Genomic DNA, 21,667 nt, shown 5'->3' on the forward strand with positions numbered 1-21,667 from the left:
GTGATATCATTTCCCAATTTATCGGGCTTATTGATTCATCGAACTAAATCTCACCCATTGATAAATTAAAGAAATAAATATCAAATATATGTGCTTGTTATTATATTAGGATTAAGAGCACACACTTCCATAATAACCGAGGTCTTTGTTCCTTTATAAAGTCAGTATAAAAGAAACGACCTCAAATGGTCCTACTCAATACACTCTGAGTGTACTAGTGTAATTATATAGTCAAGATAAACTAATACCTAATTACACTACGACCTTCTAATGGTTTGTTCCTTTCCATTCTGGTCGTGAGCTACTGTTTATAATTTATAAGGTACTGATAACATCATCTTCTGTATGTGACACCACATACTATGTTATCTACAATATAAATTAAATGAACAACTACAAACAAATGTAGATAATTAGACCAAATGCGATTCTTTATTCATAATGAATGTTTACAAAGCTTAGGCTTTCAGTATACACTCCAACAGACGTAACACTCCCAACCAGCATGCTCCAAGTGTCAACGTCGTCCTGGGATAAAATTTGCCTCCGGGCGCCTGGATCCCTTCCAGGCGCCCGGACTTCCGGGCGCCCGGACCCTCACTGTTCCCTACCTGCAAAACAATGTTAGTCCGAGGCAAATAAACCCTGCAGCACAGTTTGTTAGCACATTTTTACAGATACGCTAAGTAATAAAAATTAGCATCAAGAGTATGACTTAGATTCCGTCTTTCCGAGATCGGAATCTAGTCACGATCTCGACTTAGATATCCGAAATGGATCTAAGCCGGATCGACGCCTAATGTTCCCTTCCCGGGAACGCGTCCTCATGATCACTCCCTCCACCGACTTACCTTACTTACCGCCAGACGTCCGGCCCGTCGACCGTCGGACTTCAAGCGTCCGGCCACCTGCCGACCGCTGACTTCTCGCCACCTATCCGGCGGCCCGTCGACCTAGCCGACTTCTCGCCAGCGCCGGCCCGTCGACCATTGGACTTCTCGCCACCATCCGGCCACCATCGACCTAGCCGGACTTCGTGCCAGACATCCTTGACCTAGCTGGACTTCTCCTGCACACTCAATCAAAGTGTCAGACAACAACACAACTAACTTAACCTATTTGTCATTCATCAAAACTTGGGTTAGACCGTTAGTGCTACCCGCACCAACAATCTCCCCCTTTTTGATGGAATGACAACCTGGTTAAGTTAGTGAAAGCATATGTACGAAACACCATGCATTTGTGTGGTTTTAAAGTTAGTTTGTGTTTTTCAGATTGGTTTAGCTAACTTAACCACCTAACCCTTCTCCCCCTTTGGCATTCATAAAAAAAAACAAGGGTAAACAATCATAGTGTAGAGTTACTTTAAACAATAACACTTAATCTTAAAAAATAACTGAGTTTGGTTCAGGATTTAAGGACAAAAGTACAATTTTTAAATCCAAGAAAAAAATCAAGTTGACTGGGGGGAGTATAAAGATATGAAAACTTTTAAGTTTAATTTTTAAACATAAGTGTATAAGGTCTAAATTTCAAGATTAAATTTTCAAAACAAGTTTTCAACTTTGAAACGCTTTTCAAACATAAGTTTTCAAAACCAAAATTTCAAAACTGAGTTTGAAAAATCTATTTTTCCAAACAAATTGAAATTTATTTTTCAACACTAAGTTTGTAAAAGATTCAAATTTCAAAAATCAAGTTTGAAAAACTAATGTTTTTGAGAAGCTTAGTTTGTAAAATAAGTTTTGTAAAATTTAACTTTCAAATCAAATTGTCAAAACTAAGTAAAATCAAATGTTAAGAACTAGATTCAGGAACATTTCAAAGTAAGGTTAAATTAAATTTAAATCTTTACTTTTTAGAATATTTTGATAAAATTTGTTTTCCAAAATCAAATTTTTTAAAGTTTAAACGTACTAGATTCAAAACCATGGTTTAAAATACTTGAAAAGTTCAGTTTTCAAAGACTAGGTAAAAATGATAAAAAGTTTGTGAATTAAAAAAAAAAAATCACAATTTTAAACAAGTTGTTTTTTTTTTAAATTTTGATTTTCAAAATTAAGTTTAAAATTTAATTTGAAAAACTAAAGTAGTTTTATTTCTCCCCGTGAATTTGATACTTAACGCTTACCAGCTGTCTAACCAATTAGGTACTAACTAACTATCAGAAGATAGTAGCTTTCACTTGGTTAGTCAGATTAAGTTAATTATGATCAGTCAGTGTTTGACTTGACTGATGAACTTTAATCTGATTAATATCTGAATTGTATTTAATGTCCAGACTTATGTTGATGCACTGAAATAAGCATCTTAAGTCCAGACAGTTGGCCTATGCATCTCACCCCTTTCTATGTTTATCAAACACAAGCAAGGTAAACCTAAGATGTTGGTGAGATGCTCAAGAACTAAACCTATGGGTACATGCTTTCTAAGGATTCAAAACTAGTCTAAGGCCAAAACTGTTTTCGAAAGCCTAAAAAATGGAAAGTTTGAAAACAAACAAGTTTAGCCTATAAGTTGGTGAAATCAATTTTGAAAGTATTTTTGAAATTACCTAGTCTATTAAGATAGAACATATTTAATGTAAGTTTGAAATGCCACTAGATAAATCCAAAATATTTTACAAAAATTGTAGCTACAGAAGTAGGTCATCACTAAAGCTACTGAGATGATGAAGGGGGTGGTCCAGATCCCAAGGATCGAAGAAGTGCCATCAGCTCAGTGTGGCGGGTGTCCCCAGCAGCTCGTAACTCGGCAACCTCTCGCCGTATGTCCCGATGAAACTCGGAGTTCTCCTGCTGGAGACTCGCCATGGCTCTCTCTAGTCCGGTCATACGGTCGGCTAGGGTGCGGGGAGCGTGTCGTGGTGCTCGAGCTGGGGGTGGTGGTGGAGCCGGTGCGGCTTCCTCCGGAAATAGTGCGAGCATGAACTCGTCCATCTGTGCGTCTGGATCGGGCTGGTGCTGTGCCCCCCTCCGCCAAGACATAGTCCCGTCATCTCTATCTATATGGATGCCGGCTAGGGAAAAGTTCCGAGCGGCTATAACATCGAACTCGGTCATATGGGCAACGTCTCCCCTAGTGACATCAATGTGCAACGAGGACAAATAGGCTGTCAGAATGTGACCAAATGGCATATGGACTCTACTGTCAGTCACATATCCAGCTGAATAGATGATGGTGGAGAAGATATGTAGGCTGATGTCAATTTCTAACCTATGAATCAGGGCATAAAGTAAGAACGAATGGAAAGGGCGCATCACAGCGATGTCTCGAGTAGTCAGTGGTAAAATGCAAAGGACTACAACCCTATAAAGAGCGTAGTCCTGGACTCGAAGCTCTACTGACCTAAACTGTGTCACAGTGGGATCTCCAAAGAAATACGAATAAATCGTATCGAGAGTAATATGTGCGTAGGGATCTCCGAATGGTAGATCCCTCGGAGGGTAGCACAAAAAGGAACAAGTAGACGGACGCAGCTCTAAGAACTCTCGGATAGCGCTAGGGGAAAATGTGATATCAATGCCTGCCGCCCTAGTGGTATAGGTGAGATCGTCTACTTTTACTAGGTTATTGCAAAATTCGGCACACAGACTTATGTTTATAGGACTAGTACATTCGACGAGGTTCCTTAAGTTATAGTGGCCTATGACCTCTAAAGCGGAGGGACATGACCTAAGGAAGAACGCTCTATCTATGCAGGTAGTCCTAATGGCCTTATAAATGGTGGACTCAAATTTAATCCTAAGTTCGTCTGTGGGAAACCTAGGGTCTGTACTAGCATTGGAGGGTCCAGCACCAGTATTTGTTCGTTTCCTACTGTATATAAAGAATATTAAAAAAAATTTAGAAGACAAAAAAATTTTAGAGAGGGGAAGAATGTTTTACCGAGGAGCCATCGAAAAAAAAATATAGATTTGACGACCTCGGTTGAATCGCAACAGCGTATTCACCGCAAGAAAATTTTGATTTAGAGTACTTTCGCACTGAGGTTCAAAGTGAACCTTATTTATAGGGGACTCCGGGCGCCCGGAGCCATTCCGGGCGCCCGGGGTTGATGGGGCGGGGCGCCTGGAATCCCTTCCGGGCGCCCCCGACGAGAATACCAGGGGCGCCCGCCCCTGGTTTTTGACTTTTTTTTTTTTTTTTTTTTTTTATTTTTAGATTAAAATTTTGAAATTGATTTAAGTTTTAAGATTAAAATTTTGAAATTGATTTAAGTTTTAAAATTAAAATTTAGAAATTAATTTAAGTTTTTGAAATTAAAATTTTGAAATTAATTTAAGTTTTAGAATTAAAATTTTGAAATTAATTTTAAGTTTTGAAATTGATTTTAAGTTTTAAAATTAAAGTTAATTTAAGTTTAAAATTAAAATTTTGAGATTAATTTAAAATTAAAAATTGAAATTAATTTAAGTTTTAAAATTAAAATTTTGAAATTAATTTAAGTTTTAAAATTAAAATTTTGAAATTGATTTTAAGTTTAAAATTAATTTAAGTTTAAAATTTTGAAATTAATTTTTAAGTTTTAAAATTTTGAAAATAATTTTTAAGTTTAAAATTTTGAAAATAATTTTTAAGTTAAAATTTTGAAAATAATTTTTAAGTTTAAAATTTTGAAAATAATTTTTAAGTTTAAAATTAAAATTTTGAAAATAATTTTTTAAGTTTAAAATTAAAATTTTGAAAATAATTTTTTAAGTTAAAATTTTGAAAATAATTTTTAAGTTTAAAATTTTGAAAATAATTTTTAAGTTTAAAAATTTTGAAAATAATTTTTAAGTTTAAAATTAAAATTTTGAAAATGATTTTTTAAGTTAAAATTTTGAAAATAATTTTTAAGTTTAAAATTTTGAAAATTAATTTTTAAGTTTAAAAATTTTGAAATTTTGAAATTAATTTTTAAGTTTAAAAATTTTGAACTTAATTTTGAATCCTTATTCATCTCACCCGATCTATATTATCAATCAGGGAATCCTATGATTTTGTGAGATGAAATTAGATTTTTAATTATGGAGTTTTGGTTTAACGTGTGTTAGATTCAGACTTAGTTTTGGTTTCCACAAATAGGCATTTTTCGGATAAATTTCTAAGCTTGGTGAGTCACATGGACATCATTAGAAGTAACCAACCTTTCGAAGTTTTCCGAATAGTCCTATCCACGGAACTTAGTACTAAATCTTAGTCTAACTGGTTAGGATTCGTTTAAGGGTAGCTTCGGTCAGTTCCACTTGGCCAAATGCACCAGATCGAAGCCATATCTTTCTAGACATGCGATGCCCAAGCTTCCCTAACGTACTATCATCCAAAAACTTCACCAGTACCATGAGTCAAGTTAAACTTGGTCTCTCTTTAACTAATCCTAATTACCTTACCGGGTTAGTTTGTTTTGGGTTACCCTGTCGGGTAGGTTAGTTTTGGAGGTGCCAGCTATTCTGGAGCCTCCCCCTGAATTATTTGCCATTAATTTAGATTTTGGGTTTGTGTCGATTCTTTTTATAGTTATAATCAACTTGGTGATAATCTAAATTTTGTTGAGTTTTGAATTTTGATTTTAATTTAGATTTATATTTTAGTTTTTGATCTGATTTATTCAAGTTTATATAATGTATTTTATCTTTAGGTATATAGAATTGACTAAGTCCTACTTGCGTGGTTAAGCATGCTTTCGGGACCCAAGCTTGTTTAGTTGCTTTGTGTTGGGTTAATAATGATTTAAAGGTTTTGTTTGAGTTTGACTTATATCCAAGTCCGGTTTTATTATAGCATGCCTTTTGGTTATTTAGAATTAAATCTAAATTTTTAGATCTTGTTGTGAATTTTTCCAACAATTCTTTTAACTTATTAATTTCATTTTTTAATGATAAATTCTCCTCCTCAAGTGTTCGATCTTGAGTTGGATTCGAATTTTTTAATTGTTCCTTGAGGTTTTGATTTTCCTCAAGAAGCGATTTATTTTTATTTTCCAATTTAACTAATTTTTTTATTTAAACACGAGATAATTCTAAAGAATTTACGATTTAAGTTTAGGTATACCTCTTCGGAACCTTCGGAAACGAGTGCGGACTCGTGGCTCGATTCGGGTTCGGACCCGTCTTCCGATTCGTCTTCCGTTTCAGCTTCGCGAGCCATCAGCGCGAGGTGACTTTGGTGCCTTTCTCCCTCCGATTCGTCTGAGGAGGAATCGTCCCATGTTGCTTTGAGGGCTTTCTTCTTTGTTGACTTTGGTTTGTCAAGTTTCAATCTTGGGCATTCGTTCTTGTAGTGCCCCTTTTTGTTACATCCGAAACATGTGACATTTCTTGAGTCGGCTGGCGAACTGATCTTCTGAAGATCCTGTTTGCTGAAGCTTCTCTTTTTCCTGGTGAATATTTTCCTTACCAGGTTCACCAGGTGTTCTTCGTCTTCCGAGTCTTGATCGGAATCTTCTTCGGATTCGGGCTTGTTCTTCTTTTCTTTAGAGGAACCTGCAAATAGAGCTACACCTTTCTCGACCCCGGCGTTAGTTTGCTCATGAAGTTCTAATTCACAAAAGAGTTCGTCCAATTTTAATTTAGATAAATTTTTTGAAATTTTGTAGGCATCTACGATTGATGCCCACAAATTGTTTCGCGGAAAAGCATTTAACGCGTACCTGATTAAGTCTCGGTTCTCCATTTGGTGGCCTATCGCATGGAGACCGTTGAGGATATCTTTGACCCTCGCGTGGAGCTGACTTGCCGTTTCTCCTTCCTGCATTTTTATATTAAAAATTTTATTTAACAGCAAATCTCTTTTTGTTACCTTCGCGTCGCTTGTTCCTTCGTGCAGCTCGATCAGTTTATCCCAAAGCTCCTTAGCGTTTTGATGCGGTCCGACCCGGTTCAGTTCTTCTCGTGTTAGTCCGCAGTGTAGAGTATTGATGACTTTGTTTTCAATTGATGCCGTTTTCTCTATATCATTTGTCCAGTCTTCAGGATCTACTATGTTCCGGAGTTGTCAACTGGAATTTTGTAAGCCCTTGTGACGCTCATCCATTGGTCGTAGTCTGTCTTCATGTAGACCTCCATTCTCCTCTTCCAATACGAAAAGTCATCCCCGTTGAATAGGGAGGACGTCTGTCTTGAAGCCTTCTTGTTGAGACATCTTATCCTGCACACACTAAATTAACTGGAAAACAAAATCCCAAGACTTCGTCTTGGATTAGCAGTGCGGGAGAAATAGAAACTCTAAGTTGGTGTTGTACCAATTTAGATTTTAAATGCAACGAGAAAAAATCTTCCAAGAAGATAATAATATCAGTTTTGAAAAAAATGATTTCACCCCCTGTCTGATTGGTGGTTGCACCAAATCAGAGCGGTACCGGCTCTGATACCACTTGTAAGACCGTTAGATTCGATAGAGGGGGGGTGAATATTGATTCACAAATCTTGAGTTAAAACGCAGCGGAAAAGTAAAGAAGTAAAGAGATGAACACTGTTGATTTTTACTTCGTTCGGAGCCTGTGACGACTCCTACTCGAAGGCCCGTACTCCTTGAGTACTTTCGTTGGGCAATTCACTAGCAATTCGGATAATTACAATTTACGTACAAATATTGCTAATGAAAAGAAAGAAAACAAAGCTAACCGACAAACAATGAATTAAAAAGAGAACCGGAGTGAGTCGTCGGAGCTTTGTGAACGTTGTTGGAGCGCAGAGCAGCAGAGTGATTGGACTCAGAGTTCTCAAGACCGATATTTTGAAGCTCCTGCACAGGGCTTCTTTTATATGCTCGGGCGCTGGATCCTTCCGGACGCCTGGAATGTGACGTAACACTCCCAACCAGATGCTCCAAGTGTCAACGCGTCGTCACAGGGATAAAATTTGCCTCGGGCGCCGGAGCCATTCCGGCGCCGGACCTCCATGCTCCCTACCGCAAGCAGTGTTAGTCCGAGGCAAATAAACCCTGCAGCACTGTTAGCACATTTTTACAGATACGCTAAGTAATAAAAATTAGCATCAAGAGTATGACTTAGATTCCGTCTTTCCGAGACCGGAATCTAGTCACGATCTCGACTTAGATATCCGAAATGGATCTAAGCCGGATCGACGCCTAATGTTCCCTTCCCGGGAACGCGTCCTCGCAGTCACTCCCCTCCAGTGACTTACCTTACTTACCTGCCAGACGTCCGGTCGACCCGTCTGGACTTCTTGCCAAGCGTCCGGTCAGCCCGTCGACCCGCTTGGACTTCTCGCCAGCTATCCGGTCAGCCCGTCGACCTAGCTGGACTTCTCGCCAAGCGTCCGGTCAGCCCGTCGACCCGCTTGGACTTCTCGCCAGCTATCCGGTCAGCCCGTCGACCTAGCTGGACTTCGTGCCAGACATCTGGTCAGCCCGTCGACCTGTCTGGACTTCTCCTGCACACTCGATCAAAGTGTCAGACAACAACACAACTAACTTAACCTATTTGTCATTCATCAAAACTTGGGTTAGACCGTTAGTGCTACCCGCACCAACACCTTCCTCCTGGATGGCCGGTTCCTTGTTTGAGGTGGCGCCTCACGTCACCTCCACGGGGGAAGCCGGAGCGGCCGACCCCTCCGCAGGCGTCTCGCTCTCACCCTCGTGAGAGCCGACCGGGGTGATGCCCAGTTGCTCCATCTCCTTGGCGGCTGCCAACTCAAGCGCCTCCGCTTTTTTCTTCAGAATCCCGAGCATCACGGACTCCATGACGATATTCGCTGCAAAGAAAAAAAGAAGAAAATCAGTTAGCACTCAAAGTACATACACAAGTGAAATTCTTACCAAAGTTGCTCGGGAGTGGAGTTCGGCTCGGACTCAGGCCGAATATATACAACACGCCTTCAGGCAGAAGCTTGTTGATGTCGAGCTTCAGACCGGCAAACATGTTCGCGGCCTGAAGATAGTCCGGTCAGGTCTTAAATCTTTTTAGCTCGGGAGAAGTGGGCGGTCCGACCTGCCATTTGGTTTGGAAAGGAGCCCGCTCGGGGAGACGAAGATAAAAGGAATACTCCTTCCAATGTTTATTGGAGGAGGAAAGTTTATCAAAGAAGACTAGGCCGGGCCGAGCCTGGATTAGATAGGTACCCAGCTCGGATTGCTTGGGATAATAAAAATAATAAAAAATTTCCGGGCGGAGAGGAATGCGATGTATCTTGAACAATACCACTACACACAAAAGGCGAAAAGTGTTGGGAACTAATTGGGCGAGCGGGAGACCAAAGAAATTGCAAACGTCGACGAAGAAGGGGTGGAGAGGAAACCGCAGACCGGCTGTGAATTGGTCGCGGAAAAAACAGATAGCTTCGCGCGGTGGTTTGTTCGGCCGAGCGGATGGTGAGGGTAAAATGAGTTCAAAGTCGGACGGAATATCATAACCATCAAACAAGGTCTCGGCGTCGCGCCGATCAAAGCGAGACTCCATGGTAGTATACCAGGGGCCTAACGTGAGGTCTGCGGGTCGGGAAGAACTGGTCATTATCCGACCGGGCAAAAAAGCAAAAGGCAAGAAAAAGACACACGGCAGAAGGAAGAAGATGATGAAGAGGACAGCGACCAGAAGACAAGAACTTGACAAAAAACACAAGGGAAACAGAGAAGAGAGGCGGAAGAAGCTTACAAAGAAGTTGAGGATCGAAGGAAGGAGGCGGGGGATCGTCGGAAAACGGAAAATCGGAGTCGCCGGAACGCTAAAGCACCAAGGAAGGCTGCGGGACACGCGAAGGCAAAGGTGCGGCGGAGGAAGAAGGCGACGACTTTATAAGGTCGGGCTCGATCGGCCTCGGCCGTCGGATGCAGGTCACAGGAACTGAGGCCCACAGCGGGCCGTTCATTTCAAACCGCCAATGTCTCATCGGACACATCGCCGAGCCGTACGATGACGCCAGCGGAGGCGCCACGTGGCGCCATGCCACAGGGGCGTATTTAATGAGCGCCATTACGGCGCGCAGCGCGCGTGCTCGGTCTTAATGGAGAGGATTTGCACGAATTCCGAGGAGATCGGAAGGGCGTCAGCGTTGACCGTCGACACGGTAGCAGAGCCATCGGCAGTAAATGGCCGAGCGACCGTGAGGAGGAACATTCCAGAAAGTGGCAGAGCGGTGTCACTCCGGCCGACAGACAGTCCAGTCAGTCGGACTTAGCGCCTCCTTCGACTAGACTTGAGGGGGAGGCATGTGATCCGGTCGTAAGGACGGGGAACCCTCGTTGGCGGAAGGTCAATGACATGTGGAGGTCAAAGGTCAAGAGATTCAACCCTGACACCCGACCGACCGGACGGAGAGGGCCGACCGGCCGGGAATCCCCCGAGCCGAATGGAAGACAACCCGACTAGGGGTCGGGTTTCCGATGCTCAAGGTAAAAAGGTTTCAAGGCCGAGCGGGCTATCCGTTCGGCCGGGGCACAAGGCAATAAAGACAGGCAGGAGCAATCTCATCCGAGCATACAACCGGAGCAGAAGTGATATGTCTGCCGAGCGGCCGAACCGCTCGGCCCTGGAACAGACAGAAGGCGCAAGAGGACAAAGGAGACAGGGGACAACATCATCCTCGAGACATCTGCCGCCGACAGGCAGCAGGGTTGGCGGTTGAGCCGTACGCAGGATCGTACGGTAGAAGCTTCCACCGTCACATCCGGGATATGCTCGGACGATTGCGGAATGACGTCAGGGGTGCTTTTCTGACATGGGCTCGTTAAGGTATGTTTGGGGAAGCGTGCACGCATCAAGAAGTGTGCCCGCGCCTCCCCGGGGTCCTATATAAGGGCTCCTAGACGTCGACGAAGGTATGCGCAATCCTCACTGTAGCTACAGTTACGCTGCCTCTCTCATTTCTCGTTGCCTGACTTGAGCGTCGGAGGGCCGTCGCCGGGAAACACCTCCCGGCTCGGCTTCTTTGCAGGTTCGCCGGAGGCCTACATCATCATCAAAGGACAATGGAGAGTGCCACGTCCCCAGCGTCCATCTACTCATCGCTTGGACAGGATCACACAGCAAATAGTTTGGGTTAAAGTTTACAGCTACGGGTTTACATTAAAAATTCAGCATTAAGAGTCACATCCAGGATCATTGTTAGCAGGGGGCACAGGGAGGCTAGGCTCAGCATCAGTAGGAGGCTTAGGGAGGAGAAACAAGTTGTCATCATCTTTGAAAGAAGGGAATGACCCATCTGGAATCTCGTCCATTATGCGATCAGTATCTAAGAAATCTTCTGAAGGGGCAACACGGAGTAGATTCTGTTCAAACATTTGACGAGCCCCTCCGGCCGCGCCACAGCATACCATGAAATTCATCAGACCTCCAATTTTCTTCAAGAAGAAGGGGGAAGTGACGTAGGCTCGCCTGTAGGCTCTTAGACGACCAACTTCCCCCGCCTGGTAATCCGTGAGCCCTGCTTGGGCCTTCTCCATATCAGCTAGGGCCTTCTCCTTGCCAGCTCTGGCCAAAGTCAAATCTTGTTGACCCTAGAAAACGTTCTCTTGAGCTTTCAAAAGGTCGGCCTGCATGGATTTAAGGGCCGCTTGGCTGGCCTCCCACTGGCTTTGAAAGGTCTTCTCCCGGTCAGCGCTGGAAACCAATTGACCTTGGACTTCGGTTAAAGTCTTCTGAAGAGTCTCATGGGTTTCCTGCAGACTTGCCAACCGGGCATCCTTTTCATCCAGCTCAGCTGCTAGCGCCCGACGCCTCTCCGCCTCAGAAGCCAGTCTGGACTCGCTTGTCTTCAGAGTCGCTTCCAAAGTCTTAATTTTGTCAAAGGCCACATGAGAAATGCGGCGGGCGGACTCTGCAAACTCTCCAATCAGTCGGAGATAGCTCGCTAAGTCCCCGGGGGTCGGGTTGAGGGGATCGGGGGGAGTTAGGGGCAGCTCCAATTCATGAAGACGAGCCTTTAACACTTCATTTTCCTTCTGCAAGCGAGAGGCATATTGAATGACACTCAAGTTGGCAGAGCAGACCTGTGTCAGATATAGGAAGAAAGATTATAATAGATTCCAGTATAGGAGCCTTGATACAAGAAAACTTACGGAAACCATCTGGCGAGCAGCTTGATCCAGCCCCTCCATCGGAGGATTCTTCCAAAACTTCTGATTGCTTGATCGCCAGGACGTCGCTAAATCGCCCTCTCGTTCAACCAAGGCAACCGGAGGAGGAACCTCTTCTGCAGTTTCTTCAGCGGCGCCGGACTCTGTAGAGGAAGGCAGGCACCACGAGTCAGTAAAGGTATACTTCTTGGGAGTTTTCCTCCGAGATCGAGGGGTAGAGGCCGAAGCAGATAACGGAATGGAGGCAGATAGGGTGGCTGAACTCCCGGGCTGGTCCATTAAGGGAGGAGGTAGCGGCCCGGGAGAGGAGGTCTGAGCGGGAAAAGAGGCTGGCTCGGGAGTTGCAACCCGACCAGGTGTTGGGGTTGATGTTCGTGGTGACAAAGTGGGAACCACTGGCCCCAGGGCCGTCTCCCGGTCAGGAGTAACAATCCTGGTCCCCAAAGATTGAGAGATGACGGATGAGCGACGGCCAGAAGGAAGCGGTGGAGGGGACGCCTGAGTCGCGGGAGTAACTTTCTTCCTTTTGCGCTGGAGCTTCAGACGTTTGGCTGGCGGGGGAGATGCAGCTCGCTCTTCCTCGGCCTGCTCTTCAGTGGCCAGATCGACCTGCTCTACAGCGGCCAGGTCTTCTACAGGAGCCACGCCCAGGGGAATAACCGAGGAAGTTTCCTCCTGGGCTGAGGCCGGGGGGACAGGCTGTGAAGCAGAAGGAGCAGACCGTGAGGCAGAAGGGCTAGACCGGGAAGAAGATGTCAAACCGTGCTTAAGCTCTGTACTTAAAGCTTTCAAATAGGAGACAGTTCGGCGTTTTGCATCTGATGAGTACGCTCGGAGCATGGCAGCCTCTGCAATAAGAAAGAAAGATACCTCAGTTAGCGAAGAGTAGCAGAAAGGGAAACGGGGTCTTACCAAACGGAGCCCCTATGTCCGCCTGAACGGGGCTGAGCCCAAATAAATACAAAAAGCCCTCCAACAGTAATACAACAAAGCGAACGCTCACGCCTTGAAGTTTTTCAGAAGCGGCATTGCAGGAAGGTTGATGCTGATGTACAGGGAGAGTGGAAGAGATGTCAGAGCACCATTAGGTTGGCTCGACTAAGGGGTTAGGTGATCTAATAAAGAAGAAACGAGACTTCCATCCCTTGTTGGAAGAGGGCATGTCGGAAAAGAATTTGTAACCAGGCCTAGCCTATACCATGAACACTCTTGGTTCCGAGCGTTTGGAAGAGTAAAAATGGTGGAATAGTTGGACGGTCAAGGGAATTTGGTATGTGCGACATAGAATGACAGTGCCACATACGACTCGGAAGAAATTGGGAGCAAATTGAGAAGTGCAGATGCCGAAATATTGGCTCAAGGCGGAAATAAAAGGATGGATGGGAAACGAAGACCTCCTAAAAGCTGGTCTCGGAAGACGGTCATGAAACCTGCTGGAGGGTTGGCGGAGTGTTCATGGGCTGTAGGAACTCTGAGTTCATAAGCATCACTAAGTTGCAAGTCCGATCGAATCATAGATAGGTCATGATCATCTATATCAGAAATGAAACATGAGTACCATAGGGTGGCCTTACCGTCAGCCATTATCAGGGTGGGGGAGGTCGAAGAAGAGGCCAGTTGAGAAGAAGAAGGGCACCAGACAGGAAAAGCCTAGAAGGGGGAGGGATGGGACGTTGGAGAAGTCGAAACAACAAGAAGAGGAAGGCAGTCAAAACGTTCAAGGCAATGACTGCGGACTGCCTTTAGGGTTTATAAATGGAATTCTCCTAGGGAATATCGAAAAGAGATGTCGAGTATCTTTTTGGGCGAAGCGCTTAAAGCCGTCCGATCGCAGAGGGGTATGCTCTTATGGGGAATCGTGTACAAAAAGGAGTGACGTCAGTGGTGTCATACTGCATAAGCAATAAAGGCATGAGACATGTGTCGATCCCCTAGGAAGCGTATTAATGATGGACGTGATAAGGAAATCGTGAGATAAAGTGGGAGTACGGAAATGCTTACCACACGATCTTCTCGGGAAGCGGCGAGGAAAAGTGGCGGGAAAGAAATTTGAATGTGGCGAAGCCACAAGACATCATTTCCATCGACTGAGTGAGATTTTAATATTTCTATCTTTGCAATACATCTGATACTATGTATCTTTTGACTACAGGCAAAATAGAAGCGGTTTCTTTACATAGTCCCTGGTCGAGAAATCCCCCTAGGTCAGCAACATCTATCCTGGTCGGGGATTCCCCCCAGGTCGGCAATATCTTTCCGGGTCGGGAAATCACTTCTCGGTCGGCTGTCCCAGACTCTCGCCCCAGTGCGAGTTATAAGTGAGCAAGGCTCTCACGCCCAACGACCTTCCAGGTCGGCTGTCACAGACTCTCGCCCCAGTGCTAGTTATAAGTGAGCAAGACTATCACGCCCAACGACCTTTCCAGGTCGGCTGTCCCAGACGTTCGCCCCAGTGCGAGTTATAAGTGAGCAAGGCTCTCACGTCCAACGACCTCTCGGTCCCAGACTCTCGCCCGTGTGAGTTATAAGTGAGCAAGGCTCACGCCCAACGATCTTCCAGGTTGGCTGTCCCCAGCACGAGTTATAAGTGAGCAAGGCTCTCACGCCCAACGACATTCCGGGTCGGCTCTCTCGCCCCAGGCGAGTTATAAGTGAGCAAGGTTCTCACGCCCAACGATCTTCGGGATTCCAGACTCTCGCCCAATCACGAGTTATAAGTGAGCAAGGCTCTCACGACCAATGACCTCGGATTCCAGACTCCCGCCCCTCACGAGTTATAAGTGAGCAAGTTCTCACGACCGGTCGGTTGTCCAGACTCTCGTCCCAGTGCGAGTTATAAGTGAGCAAGGCTCTCACGCCCAACGACCTTCCAGATCGGCTGTCCCAGACTCTCGCCCCAGTGCGAGTTATAAGTGAGCAAGACTCTCACGCCCAAAGACCTTCTGGGTCGGTGTGATAATCTTTTCGATCGGTATTCTTTATATCCACCGGAACAAAATGTAGCAGGCCAAGTTATCGTGCTGGACTGGCAATAAACCATATCTCAAGGGGTTTTGCTAAAAGTGAGATTGCGTAGACACATTCACAAGTCATAGACACCTCTCAAGCGTCTCACTCACAACGGCCAAATGATCATATGTCATGAGGTGAGTGGGAAGGGAGGTAAGTCGATTGTTTTTATTATTTTTGCTATGTTTTGTTAGAAATATTGGAGAAACGCAGGGGTTCTATCAACACAATGATATATGAGCAATAGAGTGCAGAGCTACAATAAGGGTGGAATACATAATACAGGTTTTATTTCGGTAAAATCAGAGGTACATTTTTCAGAGGGTTCAATTGCAGCCAGATACGGAGGCAGGACCCTCTTCTCTCAGATGGGTCTGTGCTCGAATCAGTTCTCCTCGGACACTTTCGAGAGTGTGCTGCAATTGGCAGATGGTCTCATCCTTCAGCCGATTCTCTTCTTTCAGCGAAGCTAGTTCGTCCTCATGCTTTATCTTCAAATACAGGATATGATGGATTTGACTCTGGAAATCCGCTTGAGCTTTCATCTTGAGGGCTATTTCAACCCTAGTTCTGTATTTGGCTGCTTGCCAGAGCTCCTCCATTTCGCGACGGAGGGAAGTTTGCAGATCCCTGCTCAGGGTCATATCACGCAGAGCTTTTTCCTTGAGAGCTAGCTAGTGACGAAGGGAAGACAGCTCAGCTGGCTCCATGGGTTAGACAAAGATCACAAAGAAACGGAAAAGATAGAGATATGGGTGTTGTTGTAAGGAGACATAAACCTTTTATAAGGAAGAAGAAGGTGAAGGGATTTCCTCGGAATTCGAGGCGACGCTTGGAAAACAGTGTAATATTTATAGGAGGAAAGTACACTCAGAAGTTAAGGAGTCACATAAGCACAGAAGGAGATCGTTCACTTCCTAGGAAGACATGTCAGCAAATGACGCGGGGACCAGGTCAGGTAACACAAGGGTTGAGGTCTAGTCAGTCGGACTAGAACCTCCTTCGACTAGACTTGAGGGGGGAGGCTTGTGATATGGTGCATGTTTTGTGGGGTCGGTATGATGATGTGGTTATGAGTCAATACCATAAGAGGGCCAGAAGTCAAGCTGACCTGGAGGTCAGGAAGGTCAGAAGTCAAGCCTCCGTGGCCGGTCAGAAGTCAAGCTGACCTGGAGGTCAGGAATGTCAGAAGTCAAGCCTCCGTGGCCGGTCAGAAGTCAAGATGACGTGGAGGTCAGGAATGTCAAAAGTCAAACCTCCGTCGCCGGTCAGCAGTCAAGCTGACGTGGAGAGCAGGGAGGTCAAAAGTCCAGTTTACGTGGCCAGGGTTAAAGTCTCAGCTGACGCGGCGGTCGAAGGAAAAGATTATAAGCTGGATCAGGACCAGCCCTGACAGTGGTCAAGGACCAGGCCCAAGGGCCAGGTATAGTCGAGGACTGAGCCCACAAGCCACGGATAATAGTAGACATAAGCAGGTCGGCAAACAGACTTAGCGTGCAGGTCGGGACGTACAAGCCATGGATAATAGTAGACATAAGCAGGTCGACAAATAGACTTGGCGTGCAGGTCGAGACGTACAAGACATGGATAATAGTAGACATAAGCAGGTCGACAAACAGACCTGACGTGCAGGTCAGAACGCACAAGCCATGGATAATAATAAACATAAGCGGGTCAAGATACAGAACTGGCGGGCAGGTCGGGACGTACAGACCATGGATAATAGTAGACATAAGCAGGTCGGCAAACAGACTTGGCGTGCAGGTCAGGACGTACAAGCCATGGATAATAGTAGACATAAGCAGGTCGGCAAACATACCTGACGTGCAGGTCGGAACGCACAAGCCATGGATAATAATAAACATAAGCGGATCAAGATACAGAACTGACGGGCAGGTCGGGACGTACATGCCATGGATAATAGCAGACATAAGTAGGTCTGGACATAAACCTGGCGTGCAGGTCGGGACGTACAAGTCACAGATAATAGTGGAGATAAGCAGGTCGGTAAATAGACTTGGCATGTAGGTCGGGACGCACAAGCCAGAGATACTAGTAGACATGAGCATATCTGGACATAGACCTGGCGTGCAGGTCAGAACGTATAGCCCAGGATTACAGACACAGGTATAGAAGCAGGTCTGGACATAGACCTGACGTTCAGATCAGGAAATGCTAGCCAGGGATAACAGCAGATAGAAGCAGGTCGGGGTACAGTTATCGAATTACAGACTCATCGTCCAGACACTACAAGACAAACCAGCCAAGGAATCGTAACCGCTTGTCAGAGAATGTCAGAGAATAATCAGTGTCAGGGAATATGCTAACAGTCGGGGCTCAATGCACTTTTGATTTTGCCACCAGCCTATTAAGAGGAGACACGTGTCAACCACCGCCGGACAAAGCCTAACAGACGACATTCCCTGACACCCGTCATACCCAGAAACTTCCACTGCAGTATAAAAAGGGATACCTTGTCCCTTATGCAGGTACGCTCACTCGTCATTTCTCACTAGTATTTACTTTTCGTCTTTTCTCTGATTTATGGGGGGAAAGTACCTGACTTGAGCGTCAGAGGACCTGACCCGGGGATTTTTTTCCTGGTTTCTGGTCTTTAAAGACTCGTGGGATTGTCTGAATGTGCGCAGGGTCACAGGGTCATCGTCATGAGCCTCTTCCTTCGTCAGCTGCCCGTGTGATCCTCCCAGGTGTTGCCAGGTAGATCCTACACCTCAACTTCCAGTACACCAAGACCCGCCTACATCCGACTCAGCTTCCGGACGGGATCATCATTGTTGCATTTAACGAAAAAAAACTTAAAAAGAAAAAAAAAACAGGGATGTTTACTACGAACTTCATTTTCAATTTTAAAAAGATTGTGGGTTGTACACAGAATCAAACAGGTCGGAGGGGCAAGAACTCAATACAAAAGGATAAAAAAAAGAGTTCGCTATCAAAAGAAAAGAGAAACAAGAAAAAAAAATACGATGCCAAGCCGAGATCGAAATCATAGACTCAGTTGATTGAGAAAATAGAAGCAGTGTACAGAGCAAGATGATTTTGTTCCTAATTCTCACTGATTTAAGCAAGAAACAAGCACAATACAAATGTTTGATACGCCGAAGAAACAGCAGAAAGCCATTGATTTTGAATTAGTTACCAGGTTCAGTCTGCAGTGCAGCTCGTAGCCAAAGCAGCAATTTTTGATGAACAAACTGTGGTCGATTCAGTTCAGTTCACTTGCCAAAGAAAAGATCCATGAAGGCTCTGTAGACCTGACTGCGCTTCCCGATCGTCTCCCTCACTGCCTTCCCCTCGGGCACGAATCCCTTGCCTCTCATCTCTTCCACTAGAGCCCTGGCCTCGTCGCCCTTCTGCTCCCGCAGGTAGGCCTCAAACAGCTCGAGGTAGGTGCCGGCGTTGGGGCGCATGCCCTTCCCCATCATCTCCAGCAAGTACTTGCGCGCCTCCGGCAATCGCCCGTCCTTCGCGAGGCCCTTGACGAGGACGGCGAACGTGTAGGCGTTGGGGCACACGCCGGACGCGAGCATGCGGTCGTATGTGCGGATGGCTTCCTTGGAGTGGCCGCCGGCGTTGGCGTAGGCCTCGAGGACGGCGGTGTGTGCGACGACGTCAGGCATGGTTCCCTTGTCCTTGATGATGGCGAACAGCTGCAGGGCCTCGTGGGCGAGGCCGTCCTTGGACAAACCGTCGAACATCTTGATGGCGTAGTTGGTGAGGCCCTCGGTGCGCATGTCGTGGAAGATCTCCTGCAGGTCGGAGGGGTCCCGGGGCTCCTCCACCGCTGGCTTCTTGCTAAAGGGGTCGTAGGGAGGGGGAAGCTTGCTCTTGTCGACCTCCTTTATCTTCGTGCTCGCCTTGTTCTCGTCCTCATCGTCGGACCAGCCGAAGGAAGCGGTGGAATTGGTGTTGCTGGAGCGGGAGGAAGAGCAAAAACAACGAGCGTCGGTGGAAACTGAAGGAAGCCTCGGCGAGGGGAGGAAGACTGAGACAACGGGGAGCGCAGTCTCACAGCGGCGGCCGGCTAAAGAGGGAACGAAGAAGGCAGAGGTGAATTTGGAGCGGCGGAGGCGCAGTAGACTGGAACTGGCGGAGAAGAGAAATCGCCAGTGGGAGGAAGAGGAAAGGGAGAGGAGAGATCGAGGGATAGCGGCGGCGGCAGCGATCGCCATGGCGTTCGAGCAGAGTACGAAAGTCCAACCCTGCTGCCGTTTGATGTACCGGGGTCCAGAAGCTTCCGGAACTACCTACTTGAGACACGACTTGCACCACGAAATCAAGGTACGAAACACCCAACGGTCAGATTTGGGTTGCCAATTGCTCTATAAATCCCGTCCTAACCCTAGTTTTTTGACCGTCCTCTCTCCCCAATGGCGTCGCCTGGTTCGCCGCCGCAGTGTTTGTGTTGCTGCAATCTCGTTCTTTATCATTTGCTTGGGGGTTTGGGCATATCACAATCTGAGGCAAGGTTTCGTATTCGATGAAACGAGAAGGATGGATGATTCTTAGAGCCAAATCGAGCATGGGATTCATTGTCTTTTGAACGATGGATCCTCTCTTTCGGCGAGTTAAAGTTAACTATTTTTCTTGTTATTTGTGATGCTTTTTTTAATAATGCATCTAGTGGTTTCTTCCTGGAGTCTTTGTCTAGATCTATCTTCCTCGGGTAGTTTATCAACGTTAGTACTTTTTGTTTTTTCGTTCTGATCGGATTGTGCGTTTCTATAGAAATTGTGTTCTAGGTTTTTACTATAATTTGTTGTTCGACTCTGTGTTGGTGTCTTAGCGGCCAGTCACTCCCTGCTGCTATCATGCTGCAAATCTTTGTGTCAGTAAGCACACCTATGGAAACTAGGTTTGTGCATCCATTGAGGTAATATAAGTTCCTCTCCGGTGCATTAGCCTACATTGCAGTTGAACTTTCAGGTTACACATGCATAACATTTATAATTAAAATAATTGCTCGGATATAAACAGGATTTTAGTTTTTGTTAACCATATCACCATGACATTCATTACAACTATAGTATCCGAATAGCTAATTGAAAAAGGGGATAATCGCCTCTTGTTGAGTTTTCTCCTTTTGGGTTTTGACTCGTGATAATTAGTGATAAATTTCTTTGACCATGAAGGTTTCCTCAGAAATGAGGAGGAATGTTTCAAAGAGGGAAATTTAAATGACAAACACAACCTTTTCTACTTGGTAAAGTTTTAAACTTTTCCCTGTGAGCTGTGATGATGATTGGTAATGCATCTAATGTTCTTTCATATGTATTTTATTTAGATTTATGTTTCTTAAGTAGTTCATTTCAGCTATTTGCTTTCTTTTGCTGTATAGGCTAGGTCCTTTTGCTCAAAGTCCACATGTTAGACATCTCTATAGGTAATATACTCTGTTTTGCTCATATTTTTGATTGACTTGCTGTTGGTGGCTTAGCGGCCAATCACACCCATGCAGCTATGGTAGCTGCAAACACTGTGTGAATGGTCAGTAAGCTTACCTATAGTTACTTGGTTATTGCATCCATTCAAGTAATATGATTTCTTCTCAGGTGCATTCACCTACATTTCACTTAATCCCAATCAGTGGAAAACTTAATATGTATTGAAATACTCCCCCAAAAACACAAATAAATTTGGTAGGTCTGGTTGGGCCAGGACAATAAAATAATTAGATTCTAAGATCACATTAAGAAATTATTGATTTACACAATTAAAAAAATATCATTTCATGTTTCTTCATGACATATTATAGTTTAGTTTATTTCCGTTAATTATTCTCTTTTTTATTATTTTGTTTGACTTTGTTTTGGTGGCTAATTAGCCAGTCGCACCTGTGCAGCTATGTTGCCTGCAAGTCTGTGTGAATGGTCAGTAAGCACACCTATAGTAACTTGGTACTTGCATCTGTTGAGGAAATTCAATTTTGATTTCCTTTCAGGTGCATTGGCCTACATTGCCTTCAATTTTAATGAAGGTTAAAATCTTTTTTGTTTTACATAAAAATAAATTTCCATGTTCCTGAATATCTGAAGTTTAATTCACTCATCACATGCATTTACAGCCAATGGTATTCACATCACACTAATGCAAAGATATCATTAACAACTAAATGCATTGTTTAAAATTTCTTTTCTGTTACTTTTTACAAATATACTAATGTGAAAAAACCATGGTTACAAATGCCGTTTCGTGCCGCCCGGCATAGACGGTTTTTACCGTTCCGCCGGGCGGCCGAAATCGGCACGGGAGGCGTCCCCGTCTCGGCGGCTCCGGAGGAGACGCGGGAGGCCTCCGTCGGCGTTGGAGAAGACGCGGGACACCTCCGGCGGCGTCCCGCGACGCCTTCTGCAGCGCCGAAGGCGTCACGCACGACGGCGTCTGCGGCGTCGGAAGCCTCTCGCGGGATCACCCGCGACCATCGCGGCATGATCTCGCAATCTCGCTACTGCACGTTTTTTTTTTTTTTTTTTCTGTTTTTAATAATTATTTATTTTATTTAATTAATTTAAAGAATTCCCAAGGAAGATTGTGGCGGATGTGTGATATTTCGAAGAGGTTTTTATAAATCCTAATTAAATTATCCTAATAAAATAAGTAAAAAATATATTTAAAA

The 21,667-nt window shown here is 45.0% G+C and overlaps 2 protein-coding genes across 2 annotated transcripts; both read right to left on the reverse strand.

Annotated features, from left to right (window-relative positions):
• Window positions 1-11,442: 11,442 nt before the first annotated feature.
• Window positions 11,443-13,605, reverse strand: LOC122014116. Its single transcript, XM_042570299.1, has 3 exons — window positions 13,416-13,605; window positions 12,004-12,869; window positions 11,443-11,934 (listed from the first exon to the last, which is right to left on the reverse strand). Exons 1-3 carry the CDS (start codon window positions 13,603-13,605, stop codon window positions 11,443-11,445), a joined length of 1,548 nt encoding a protein of 515 aa, XP_042426233.1.
• Window positions 13,606-18,028: 4,423 nt separating this feature from the next.
• LOC122017379 (pentatricopeptide repeat-containing protein At4g38150-like) lies at window positions 18,029-19,270 on the reverse strand. The gene has a single exon (XM_042574977.1). The coding sequence runs from the start codon at window positions 19,221-19,223 to the stop codon at window positions 18,267-18,269; it is 957 nt and encodes a 318-aa protein (XP_042430911.1). The 5' UTR covers window positions 19,224-19,270; the 3' UTR covers window positions 18,029-18,266.
• Window positions 19,271-21,667: the final 2,397 nt, after the last annotated feature.

This window comes from Zingiber officinale, chromosome 8B (genome assembly GCF_018446385.1).
Source record: "Zingiber officinale cultivar Zhangliang chromosome 8B, Zo_v1.1, whole genome shotgun sequence".
In the NCBI taxonomy this organism is placed as follows: domain Eukaryota; kingdom Viridiplantae; phylum Streptophyta; class Magnoliopsida; order Zingiberales; family Zingiberaceae; genus Zingiber; species Zingiber officinale.